The sequence below is a fragment of the Mangifera indica genome, chromosome 16 (assembly GCF_011075055.1).
Source record: "Mangifera indica cultivar Alphonso chromosome 16, CATAS_Mindica_2.1, whole genome shotgun sequence".
Lineage (NCBI taxonomy): Eukaryota > Viridiplantae > Streptophyta > Magnoliopsida > Sapindales > Anacardiaceae > Mangifera > Mangifera indica.
Genome location: NC_058152.1, coordinates 9697511 through 9709100, shown reverse-complemented (window position 1 = coordinate 9709100; position 11590 = coordinate 9697511). Strand labels below are relative to the sequence as shown.

Here is an 11590-nt window from a genome sequence, read left to right as displayed (position 1 = left end):
CCAGTGGGAACATAGTATTTTATGAATGTGACATTTGCATTTTTCTAATGGTATGTATAAGTAGTGAAGAACAGGACTTCAAATGTTAGCAAAACTGATAAAGTATTAAACGTTCTAAGATGAAGGTCTGGGTTTAAACCTCTATTATGTTTGTGAAATTTTGATTTACTTAATACAGTAGTTGTGAGTCAAAAAATAGTGAAGAACAGTCAGATTTTGTATGCCTTCTAGCAACAAACCTTACTAGCATTCCGTGGTTATACTCAAGTGGATTATCAGGGTGGCTTCAATCTCTGAAAAATATTTTGTTTAGGATTTTCACTTTCTGTTAAAAGAAAAATGGTTTAACAATCCAAAACTAAATATTTTTAGATAAATTTGAATTAATCAAGCAATAAACCCCTAAAGGCAGTTGATAAAAGTGCGAGCATTCAAGCAACAAAAATTGCATGAGTTAAAAATTTGTTAACATAGTAAAATTAAATTGTGGAGCCTACTCTGTTGCCAATGAACTTACCTTATTCTAAATTATGATTTTTAGATATACAAAAAGAATGATTATTATTGTATGAGTGGAAGTGGAACATATATTCACTCTTTAAACTACATAAATACATTTGAAAGAAGGAAATGAAACTGGCAAATCCATTGGGTTATATTTTCTTTACTAGGACTCAAATGCAAGTAAGAAAAGAAGTAGGACTTGGAGGAATTGGAATCTCAACAGTTCCTTCTAGCATAAGTAAAACTTTCTTCATTGAAGGGCGTAGTGATGGCTCATCAAGAATGCACCAAAGTGCAACTTTGACCATCCTCTCCAGTTGTTTTAGATCAACCTCTTCATTTCCTACCAGTTGCCTCAACTCACCACCATCAAAACATTGATAAACCCAATCTTCGAGAACAACTTGATCGTCTGGAAAGTTTTGGTCCATACATCTTCGACAGCATATGATCTCTAACAACACCACTCCAAAACTATAAACATCTGCTTTCACTGTAATAGGTAGATTTCGATGCCATTCTGGCGCAACATATCCTCTCGTTCCTCTTATGCCGGTGAAAGTGTTAGTTTGGTCTGGTTTCAATAGCTTTGCCAATCCAAAGTCAGCAATTTTCGCGCACCTATTTTCATCCATGAGTACGTTGTGAGGTTTTATGTCACAATGGATGATTTGCGTTTCACACTCATCATGTAGATAAAGAATTCCTCGTCCTATATCTAGAGCAATGCCCATTCTTTCTATCCAATTAAGCTGTTTTTCAGGTGTGAAAAGTAGATCAGCGAGAGAACCATTGCTCATGTACTCGTATACTAACACTTTGTTGGGTCCATCAAAGGAATAACCAAGCAAACGAACTAAATTCTTGTGATGGGTTCTCCCAATTACCTTTATCTCAGTCAGAAATTCCCTCTCCCCTTCAGCTAAGACCTTCTCTAATTTCTTGATAGCTACAAACTTATTGCAATGCATCATAATCCCTTTGTAAACTATACCTGAAGATCCTTTTCCAATCTCTTCCTTGAAACTATCAGTTATTTTTTCGATCTCTGCAAAAGTAAATGATATTGGTGCAATATCCTCACAAAACTTGAAATTACCATTTCCAGGAATTCTTTTGTATGACCAGGCTTGATATCTGTGGATGAAAATCCCACAAGTTGCCAAAACAACAAATATAGAAGCGCCAAATACACAGCTTAGTGTAATTATCAAACCGGTTCTGAGGTATTTCTTCCCTCCAGCCACATTGTTAATATCAGAGGACGCAATTCCTACCTTGATGAAAGCAAAATGCTTTGATCCACTATCCAGATATCTTCTCCCAAATCTCAAAGGAAGCCTTTGCATTCTGCAGGTACTATCATCACTCTGGAAGAGGGCAGCTTCGCAATTGCAGTCTGCCAAACATGCTTGTTGACAGTCTTCTTTGGTTGTTTCTGACAGATCAAAGTATGAGACATCTTCCCAGAGAGTATTCTCCAATGGTTCAACCTTGAATTTGACAGGTCCGTGCCCATTTCTGCAACTTTCTGCAATGAAATCTCTTTCACACCCGGAAGTCCAATTGCCTTGGTTCACAAAGGCAAATCCTGGAAGACATTTACAATCAGGTTTTTGATCATTCAAAACACAATAGCTGTTAAGGCCACACAGACCCTTAGGGTCACACTTATTTTGGGACGATTCCCACACGGCGGACCATGTGCCATTTGGTCTCAAATTGTGTGAATATAATCTGAATATCCCATCCCAATCAACTCTCATTAAATAAAGTACTCCTCCTGTTGGATACCCTTGTGTAATATTCTTTATATTGACGCCACTGGAGTTAAGCAGGTAAAGATGGCCATCAACACCAAGGTTTAGTGTCACATTATCACCTCGCCCATCTGTACCGGACGCATAATAGGCATATGGAGCTGTGTCATCGGTATTCGTTGGATACTGAACAAGGTTCCCATCTCTTTGCATCTTAAGCCGGAATTTCCCTGTGGAAGGATCTGTTTCTGAAACACGTGGAAACAACTCATTTCCTGCCAGGAGGCGTTGAGTTGGCAAAATAGTATCAGTTGGGTGATCAAAACTCTGCCATATTATTCCTCCACTAGAGTTGTAAAGCACAAAGTTTCCAGAGTCCAGCATGGAAGCAGAAGAGGCAGACCCAGAAATCTGATTGGCAATATCAGTACCTTGGCCTTGTGCTAATTGCAAGACAAGCCTGCCTTCAGAATTCAATAGCAAGGTGGTGTTGCTGGGAACAGGCGGATCATCGCGGTTTGCTGTCCAAACGACAGTTTTCTCAGGAATTCCGGCAAGAAAAATTCCAACCGCATAGCCATTGCCTCGCGGATAAAATCCGAAGGCGTAGAGTTTAGAACTTGATGGCCATAAGGAGTTTGTGGTAGGTCCTAGAGAAGATCCCAGGCTTATATTAGACTGTCTTCGTTGAGCTGTAACAACAGAAGATTCAAACAAGAAGAACAAGAAGATAGAATGGATTAAAAGAAAATGTAATCTCTGCATTTTAATGTAAAAAAATGAAATACAATTGTAGTGAATGGACTTGGAGCTAAATACTAAAGAGGATCCTGACTGCATATTTTTAAGATCTAAGAAACTTTATCGAGTCTCCCCCAAGTCAAGTTGCTCGAAAGACTTGGACTTTTCAATACTCATCCATTACCATTCAATATTGTACTCGCGGTATGCTGACTTTTCTTCTTCTCCTTTTCTAGTTTTTTTTTTTTTTTCCACAATTTTTCCCAACTATCATATCAGCCTTAAAAAAACAAGATTGCTCCATATTTCATGTGTAACAATGGAGCAGTGCTATGTTAACTCAGTTTTGAGTACTTAATTAAGATACGATGTATTATTATATGAATGAGTATTATTTTATATTTAATTTAAAATTATTTAATCATATTATAACATATTAATTTAGTATCTAATTGAATACTCAAAATTGAAAATACATAACTTTATTGAATTTGAATTATAATAGTATGCTCAAAAGACTTCGAAGTGGTCAATGGTCTTACGTTTGTAGAACTGTCTCTTTCATTTGAATTTGAAAATTCATCATACGGTAATTGGAAGAATGATGCAGCTCTGGACTGGTTACACGGCATATTTTTCTCTAAGTCTTCCCACTTTTCTCTTTTATTAGAACTGTCTCTTTCTAAGTCTTCCCACTTTTCTCTAAGTCAATCACACGGTTTCTAGGAAAGCTGATATTCCCCACCCTACTTACACGGCATTCAAATTGGAGGAATTATAGTTCTGGACTGGTTAAAAGCCCAGAGCTCTAAACTACTTGACTTATATTGTTCTGGACTGGTCCTCAATCCATCTACAGAACAATAATTCCTCCAATTGGAATAGGTGAATTATCTGGTTTCTTTAGGATGCCTCACAATAGATGAATTATTGCTAGATTTAGGCTAAGGTGTACTATTCCAATCGTATTATAGTTTTAAAAGAAATTTAAATATATAAATAATATATTATTACGTGATTTAATAATTTTAAATTGAAAATAAAATAATACTTAATCATGTGATAATACATTATATTTATATTTAAATTATATATTAAAAGTGTGTACATATAATATTGTTATATTAGAAACAATAAAACTATGTCTGCATATTTTTTATACATAATTTAGATACATAAATGATGTATCATTATGTGATTACATGATTTTGAATTAAAAATAAAGTAATACTTAATCACACGATAACACTTTATTTATATACCCAAATTGTATACCAAAAGTGTGTATACATAATATTGTTCTTTTAGAAATAATAAAACTATGTTTATCACTTTTAATACACAATTTAGACGTATAAATGATGTGTCATTATATGATTTAATGATTTTGAATTAAAGATAAAGTAATATTTAATTATATAATAACATATCATGTATATATTAAAATTGTATAAAAATATATATACACATAAACGTAATATTACAATAGTAAACGCTCTCATTGACTACTTGATGGAGTGGAGACATTTCTTACTTTAGTTATTTCTTATCATCTTCCTCGTAATTAAGTTTGTCATAATAAAGATTCAACAATTACTTCTACAAACTAAATTATGAGTCCAGGCATATACACCGGTCCCGTTCCTGACGAAGCTATAGGAAAGGCCATAACAAATGAAAAATAGTTAACTTATCATCTTTCACTCTTTTTATTGATAAATTTCTCAATCTAGGCTCCATTTTATTTACTTCTGTAATACCGTTTATCAAGAATCTGTCAATTTTTCCATAGAACCATAATAAGTAATGCATTTACTAACACGTAAATTTTAAGATGCTCTTTTGCTCGACGGGAATAATTGAAAGGAGGAAAGAATTTAGCTCACACGGGTAATATTCTCAGTCTGATATTCATATTTCAGGATTTTAACATTAATCAATAATCATACAAAGAGGGGAAGCAAATAGAATCACGGATGCTTAATTTGAAGAATTTGAATTACTCAAAGGAAAGAACTTGCCTGTAAAACTTCTGCAGGTTGATCTTACCAGATTCTTTTAAAAAGGAATTGTGGTGTTTACATATTGCCCGTCAAATTAATTTACCTTCGATTTGATTGTTTTCACTCTATTGATTTTTATTTTTTTTTCCTATTGGTAGTTACTACCTGCATGGTAATTAAGATGCAGTCAAGTTGCCAATACACCTAATGTATTATCACATCGAACACTTTTTTTTTTTTAATTTTACAAATATAACTATCTCTTATTTTCATTTTTCTCTTTAAAAGATAAAGAGTTACTCAATAAAAATAAATTATTTTTATAATATTATATTGTTTAAAAATGAAAGTATCATATTCTGAATTTTGAGTTTGATTAGATGGATTAGACAATCAATCATAATCATAATCGGGTAACTTGACTAACCCACTAGTTAAGAGAAGCCATGCCTAATCTTATCTTGCTATGGGGCTGAATTAGTCTTATTCTCACTGCAGAAAGTCACATCAGAGCATACAAAAGAACTGAAATTGCTCTTTTATTAGTTACATCAAATAAATAATAAAAATGTAATTCACAAAAGGAATACAATTACAGGTGATGTATTGCATATGTCTATCGATTTTTTCATCTGTTCTAGTATTGGTATGTCTTCAGTAGCAACTACGAGCAACGCGACCATGAAATCAACACCATATTTTACCAGGCTCTCCAAGTATCTATCCTTCGCCAGCCAAGTCACTCACCTGTTTGATAAATAGACAGTATCATTTTTTAGCAGTTTGGCTAATTATCACAACATTGATTGAAGATAAGAACACATAAATACAATCGGCTTCCAACCTTAATATTTGGCGACAAAGTAAAGAAGATAGCAAGGGATTAACCAGAGTCCAACTTAAGAACAAAATTATTGAAGACAATTCCGGAAGAAACGAACTCCCTGTTACATTAAAAGTATGATTAATCAAAATGGATGCTCAAGCAAACAAAGCTAGGAAGAAGAAAACAGAAATGGAATTGAAATAAATATATATAAAAGAAACACATGAATGCAGAAAAATTTAGAAGGTTAAATTTTCCGGATCCATACCTGCAATGCAAAAGTGATATCCGACTCATCTATTTTTAACGTTACTCTTTTCAATTTATCTTCACGAGACTGCCCTAATTTGAGAAGTCCCTGCATTAAAGTAGGGCTCAACATCATTTCCATTTTTATGTTATCAATGGGCTTACCCAACCTCCCATTCTGAAATGAAGCCTTGACGCTTTATGTGAATTAGTGTACAAGAATCTTTTTGTTACCTGGTCATTTAGCACTCTGCACAAACTTATAAATTCCAGGATTCCAACTGGTGGTATGAGGGACGTTTTGCAGATTTCCACATATGATTTATTTAGCTGCATCCAAGAAACAAAGATCAAATACCGAAATTATACTTACAGTTCTCCTAGTAAATTTTTTGGTCAGCAAAAGAAGGGAACCCACCTCCCCAACAGTTGTATCTTTCTTTCCTCTGCGGAAAGACTTCACAGCGGAGCAAAGTATAATCTGTCATTGAAGTGCCATCATGAGACATTGAAACTAAGTTGAATGATGAGATGCAAATGTCAATGTGATATTTGTGCAATGTTTTTTGTATAAACTAATGTGTTTAGTCCAAACTTACTTGTTGATGTTGAGGTTTTTGTTGTTACACTCCTTCTCTGAACTCTAAACTTAATTAGGTGTAAAATTTGTTTTTCATATTTATTTTGTTATTTTTATATAATATATTATATATATTATATATTTATTTTATATGTGTATATTATATTTTAAAAAACTATATTTCAACTAATTTTATTAAATTTTATATATATATATATATATATATATATATATATATATATATATATATATATAAATGATTTTAAAATATTCAAATTATAATAGTTGAATTGTCTATTATATATATCAAAAACTCAATTTATCATATTGTGTATTATATTATATGATATATTTTTTAAAAATTAAAATAATAAATTATTAATAAAATATTATAATTGAGCCGGCAACATTTTTTAAAATATCATAAACATATTTAATATTTTAAAATTTTTCATATACACCTCTAATGTTTTCATTTTTTTATAAAAAGTGTATCAATTTATATAAGAAATATGTATTATATTATAGGATATGTATTATATCATATGATACGTTTACTGCATCATACCTTATGATACGTATCATATTGTAGGATACTGATAATTATAATTCAAACCGTAATCCAAACAGGATCAAATCATATTTTTTCAGTTTGGTTTGGTTTGATTTGAAAATTTATCACACTACTTTTTTCAATTTGGTTTAAAAAATCTCTCAAACCACACCAAACCGAATTGTGCGCACCTCTAATTTCTACCATACATATGAATAGTAAGGGAGTAGCAGATTGGGAAAGAACACAGGCAGAGCAACTACAGTTCTGTAATATTCTTCAATCAACTAGTAGCATCAAAACGAAGAGTACTGTTACATTACAATTACATAATGGAATTCTGAACATAAATGCAACTTTTTTTAAACATAAATGTAGAAATATCAAAGTAAAAGCTCTAGTGATTTTAACAGTAATTTCAGCTTAGGATCTAGCAGACCATTCACAAACTAGAGAAACTGAAACTGTTGCCAGAAATTTATTAACAAATATGAAAGCTTTCTGCAATTAATAGGGGATATATAACAGCAGAGGAAAATAGACATTTAACTGAAAAATTACAAAGCTCACCGACACGCCGATTTACAATTTATTTCCTAGATGCAACTAAGATAAGAAGATGGATCTGGAGGGACTGGAATGTCAACAGTACCTTCCAGCATAAGTAGAACTTTCTTCATTGAAGGGCGCAGTGATGGTTCATCAAGAATGCACCAAAGGGCAATTTTGATCATCCTCTCCATTTGTTTTAGTTCAACTTGTTCATCTTCTATTAGTTGACACAACTGACCCGTCTTGAAACATTGGTATACCCAATCTTCAAGAATTACTTGATCCTCTACAAGATTCTGGTTCATGCTTCTTCGTCGACATATGATCTCTAGCAACACAACTCCAAAACTGTAAACATCAACTTTGGCTGTAATTGGCATATTTCGATGCCATTCTGGTGCAACATATCCCCTTGTTCCTCTGATTCCGGTAAGTGTGTTAGTTTGGTCTGGTTTCAATAATTTTGCCAATCCGAAATCAGAAATTTTTGCACACCTATTCTGATCCATGAGAATGTTTTGAGGTTTTACATCGCAATGGATGATTTGAGTCTCGCACTCATCATGAAGATACAAAATGCCTCTTGCAATATCGCGAGCAATTCCCATTCTTTCAACCCAAGTAGGTTGTTTTTCACTTGTGAAAAGTAAATCAGCTAGAGATCCATTTGGCATGTATTCATATACCAAGGCCTTGTTGGGACCAAGAATGGAACAGCCGATGAGATGAACAAGGTTCCTATGATGAGTCCTTCCAATTACATTAATCTCATTCAAGAACTCCTTTTCCCAATCAGATGAAACCTTCTCAAATCTCTTGACAGCTACAAACTTCTGGTAATTTGGCATAGTCCCTTTATAGACTCTTCCTGAAGATCCCCTGCCAATTTCTTCTTTAAAACAATCAGTCATTTTTTCAATTTCTGCATAATTGAAAAACATGGGAGCTATGCCCTCACAATATTTGGTGTTTCCATTTTGGGGAATTATCTTGTATGACGAAGCATGGTATTTGTAAATGACAATTCCGAAAATTGCCAAAATAATAAGTATAAAAACAACAAATGAACTGATTATTATAGTTATGATGTCCCTTCGGAGCTCTTTCTTGCCTTCTTTAGGCTGTGTACAATCTGAGGAAGGAATAGCATATACCTTGATGAAAGCAATATTCTTTGAACCAGTGTTGAGATTTCTTCTCCCAAATCTTAAAGGAAGCTTTTGCAGGCGGCATTGGCCATCAGTAAATAGTGCAGCTTCGCAATTTCCGTTCAACAAACATGCTTGTTTGCAGTCTTCTGTCGTTGTTTGTGACAGAACTAAATATGAAGAATCTTCCCAGACAGTATTTTCCTCTTGTTCAATAGAAGATGTGACCGTTCCAGGCCTGTTGATGCAACTTTCTGATCTGAAATTTATCTCACAGCCAGCAGTTCGATTAGTTTGGTTAACAGAAACAAATCCTGGAAGACATCTGCACTCAGGGCTCTGGTCATTTAAAACACAGAAACTATTATACCCGCATAGACCCATGGGGACACACTTATCTTTCGAAGACTCCCACAAAAATGACTTGGAATTTTGTTTAGTCAAATTGTGTGAATATAATCGGATAATCCCATCATAATCAAGCTTCATGAAATAGATCATCCCTTTCTTTTGAGGCTCTGTAAGATTCTTTATGATGAAGCCCGTGCCATTTAGCAGGTAAAGATGGCCATCAACACCAAGATTCAGTGAAACATTAGCACCAAATCCAGATGTACCAGTATTCCAATAATCATATTCAGTCATGTCAGCACCATCCTTTGGAAACTGCACGAGGTTTCCATCTCCGGGCATTATTTTAAGCCGGAATATCCCGGTTGAATGGTCGGTGTCTGAAACACTTGCAAACATGTCCCTATTTTCTGGGAGCTGTTGGGTTGGCAAAATTGTATCGGTTGGCCGATCAAAAGTCTGCCACACAACCACTTTATCAGAATTATAAAGCACAAAGTTGCCAGAATCAAGAATAGAAGCTGAAGAGACCCCAGAACCTGAAGCAGCTATATCCGTATCTTGGCCTGCAATCGTTTGCAGCACCAGCCTGCCTTCAGTATTGAACAGCAAGGTAGAATTTCCTGGAACTGGTGGGTTATCTCTGTTGGCTGTCCAGACGACAGTTTTCTCCGGGACTCCAGACATGAAAACTCCAACAGCGTAGCCATTGCCTTCCGGATAAAATCCGAAGGCAAAGAGACCAGAAGCTGATAGCCATGAGTGCTTTCCTGTGGGTGAAAGGGAAGATCCCAGCTTTATATTAGACTGATTTTGTTGAGCTAGAACTGTAAGAGATGAACATAACAGGAAGCTCAATAAATATTTCATGAGAAGAATATGATATTCCATCTTCATATTTTAAAATATTGAATTAAACAATAAACTGCAATGCATATATAAATCTGGAGTAAACTCAGAAGTCTCCCAAGAAAAGTCGCTTAAAATAATAATCAGTCCACCAACTTGCAAATATGGCTATCAAGTTCTTGATGGTAATACAGCGAAATTTCTGTTCGCTGTATTCTGGTCGAAGTGGGAACCCGTGGAATTTTAATCAATTATTATTGACCCCATTACGGGACACGCTTCAAAGCCATGAAATTACTAATCTAAAAAAAATGTTGAATTTTCATTCAAATTGCTGTATTATTTCTTCAAAGTTAAAGTCAAACAGTGCAAAATATTCATTGAGAATACATATTTGAAGGAGTCTTCTTTAACCCTTGTAGAGAAATATACTTCCAATGTAATCAGAAGTTCTTCCTCTTTGAATGTTATTCTCAAGATGATCAAAATACCCACTTGGAAGACTTTGAAATCAACTGTAAATTATCATGGAGATTTAAATCAATCATTCAAATGCATTGAAAAATCAGCTATGGATACCCAATGTCAAGGCTCATTTCAGAACCCAAATAATAAGTCATTTGGAATTTGCTCTGGCATATCCCCGTCAACACGTAAATTGTTGTATACGGCTTATGGAAATGATCTTTTTTAGGGTCCAGGTCAAGTTTGTTAGACAGCTTGTGGCTAGGAAAATTGATTTAATTTATTTCACACGTAAAGCAATAATAGACATGAAAATTAATATATATGAATCATAAATCACAGCACACAGGGAGCTATTAAATCTTTAGTATAAGAATGACACATGCAAATAATTTTAATTAATATGTATATTGTTTGACCCTACAACAAACGTTATGTTAAACAGATTTTTTTATACCTATGTAATAGCTTTAATATAAGGAAGCTTTATTCATATATCATTTAATATAAAAGTAAATATTGAAATTCACCAACCTGTTTTACTTGATTCTGAAAAACTTGTATTAGATCAATCCTATGGTTACTAGGTCCGAAACTTGTTCTTCTTTACCAAAACCTAGAAATTATTTAGTTTTTACCCTTGTATCCAAACCTAGAGAACCTGAGACTATGACATAAGCTTTGGCAACTCCGGATTGACATCAAGCTATGACTGATGAATATTCTGCTCTATTAAGAAATCAGGCCTTGGAGTAACTTATACGTCAGATATGCATGTGGTTTGTCATTAGTGGGAATATAAGATCAAGCTACATTCTGATAGGTTTTTACAGAAATTAAAAGCTAGGTTGGTAGTAAAATGGTTTTAGCAGACCTCTGAAGTTGATTATTTTGGAACTTTTAGCCCTATAGTAAAGCCCACACTATCAGAATAACTACCCTAACAATGTCTTATCATTGGCCTACTGTTTAGATTGATGTAAACAATGCATTTTTGAATGAAAAGTTG

General features: G+C 33.9%; 2 protein-coding genes and 1 long non-coding RNA gene across 4 annotated transcripts; all 3 read right to left on the bottom strand.

Annotated features, from left to right (window-relative positions):
• Positions 1-542: 542 nt before the first annotated feature.
• On the bottom strand, positions 543-3127 carry LOC123198675 (G-type lectin S-receptor-like serine/threonine-protein kinase LECRK2). Its single transcript, XM_044613416.1, has one exon. It carries the CDS (start codon positions 3102-3104, stop codon positions 675-677), a length of 2430 nt encoding a protein of 809 aa, XP_044469351.1. The 5' UTR covers positions 3105-3127; the 3' UTR covers positions 543-674.
• Positions 3128-5523: 2396 nt separating this feature from the next.
• LOC123199809 lies at positions 5524-6751 on the bottom strand. 2 transcript variants are annotated; one of them, XR_006498427.1, is made up of 6 exons: positions 6683-6751; positions 6502-6564; positions 6318-6413; positions 6103-6192; positions 5853-5952; positions 5524-5755 (listed from the first exon to the last, which is right to left on the bottom strand). It is a non-coding gene; the product is annotated as an uncharacterized LOC123199809 (long non-coding RNA). The 2 variants fall into 2 exon arrangements; XR_006498426.1 differs by lacking the exon at positions 6683-6751 and having other exon boundaries at positions 6502-6655.
• Positions 6752-7467: 716 nt separating this feature from the next.
• On the bottom strand, positions 7468-10271 carry LOC123198839 (G-type lectin S-receptor-like serine/threonine-protein kinase LECRK1). The gene has a single exon (XM_044613627.1). It carries the CDS (start codon positions 10162-10164, stop codon positions 7813-7815), a length of 2352 nt encoding a protein of 783 aa, XP_044469562.1. The 5' UTR covers positions 10165-10271; the 3' UTR covers positions 7468-7812.
• Between the last annotated feature and the right edge of the window lie 1319 nt (positions 10272-11590).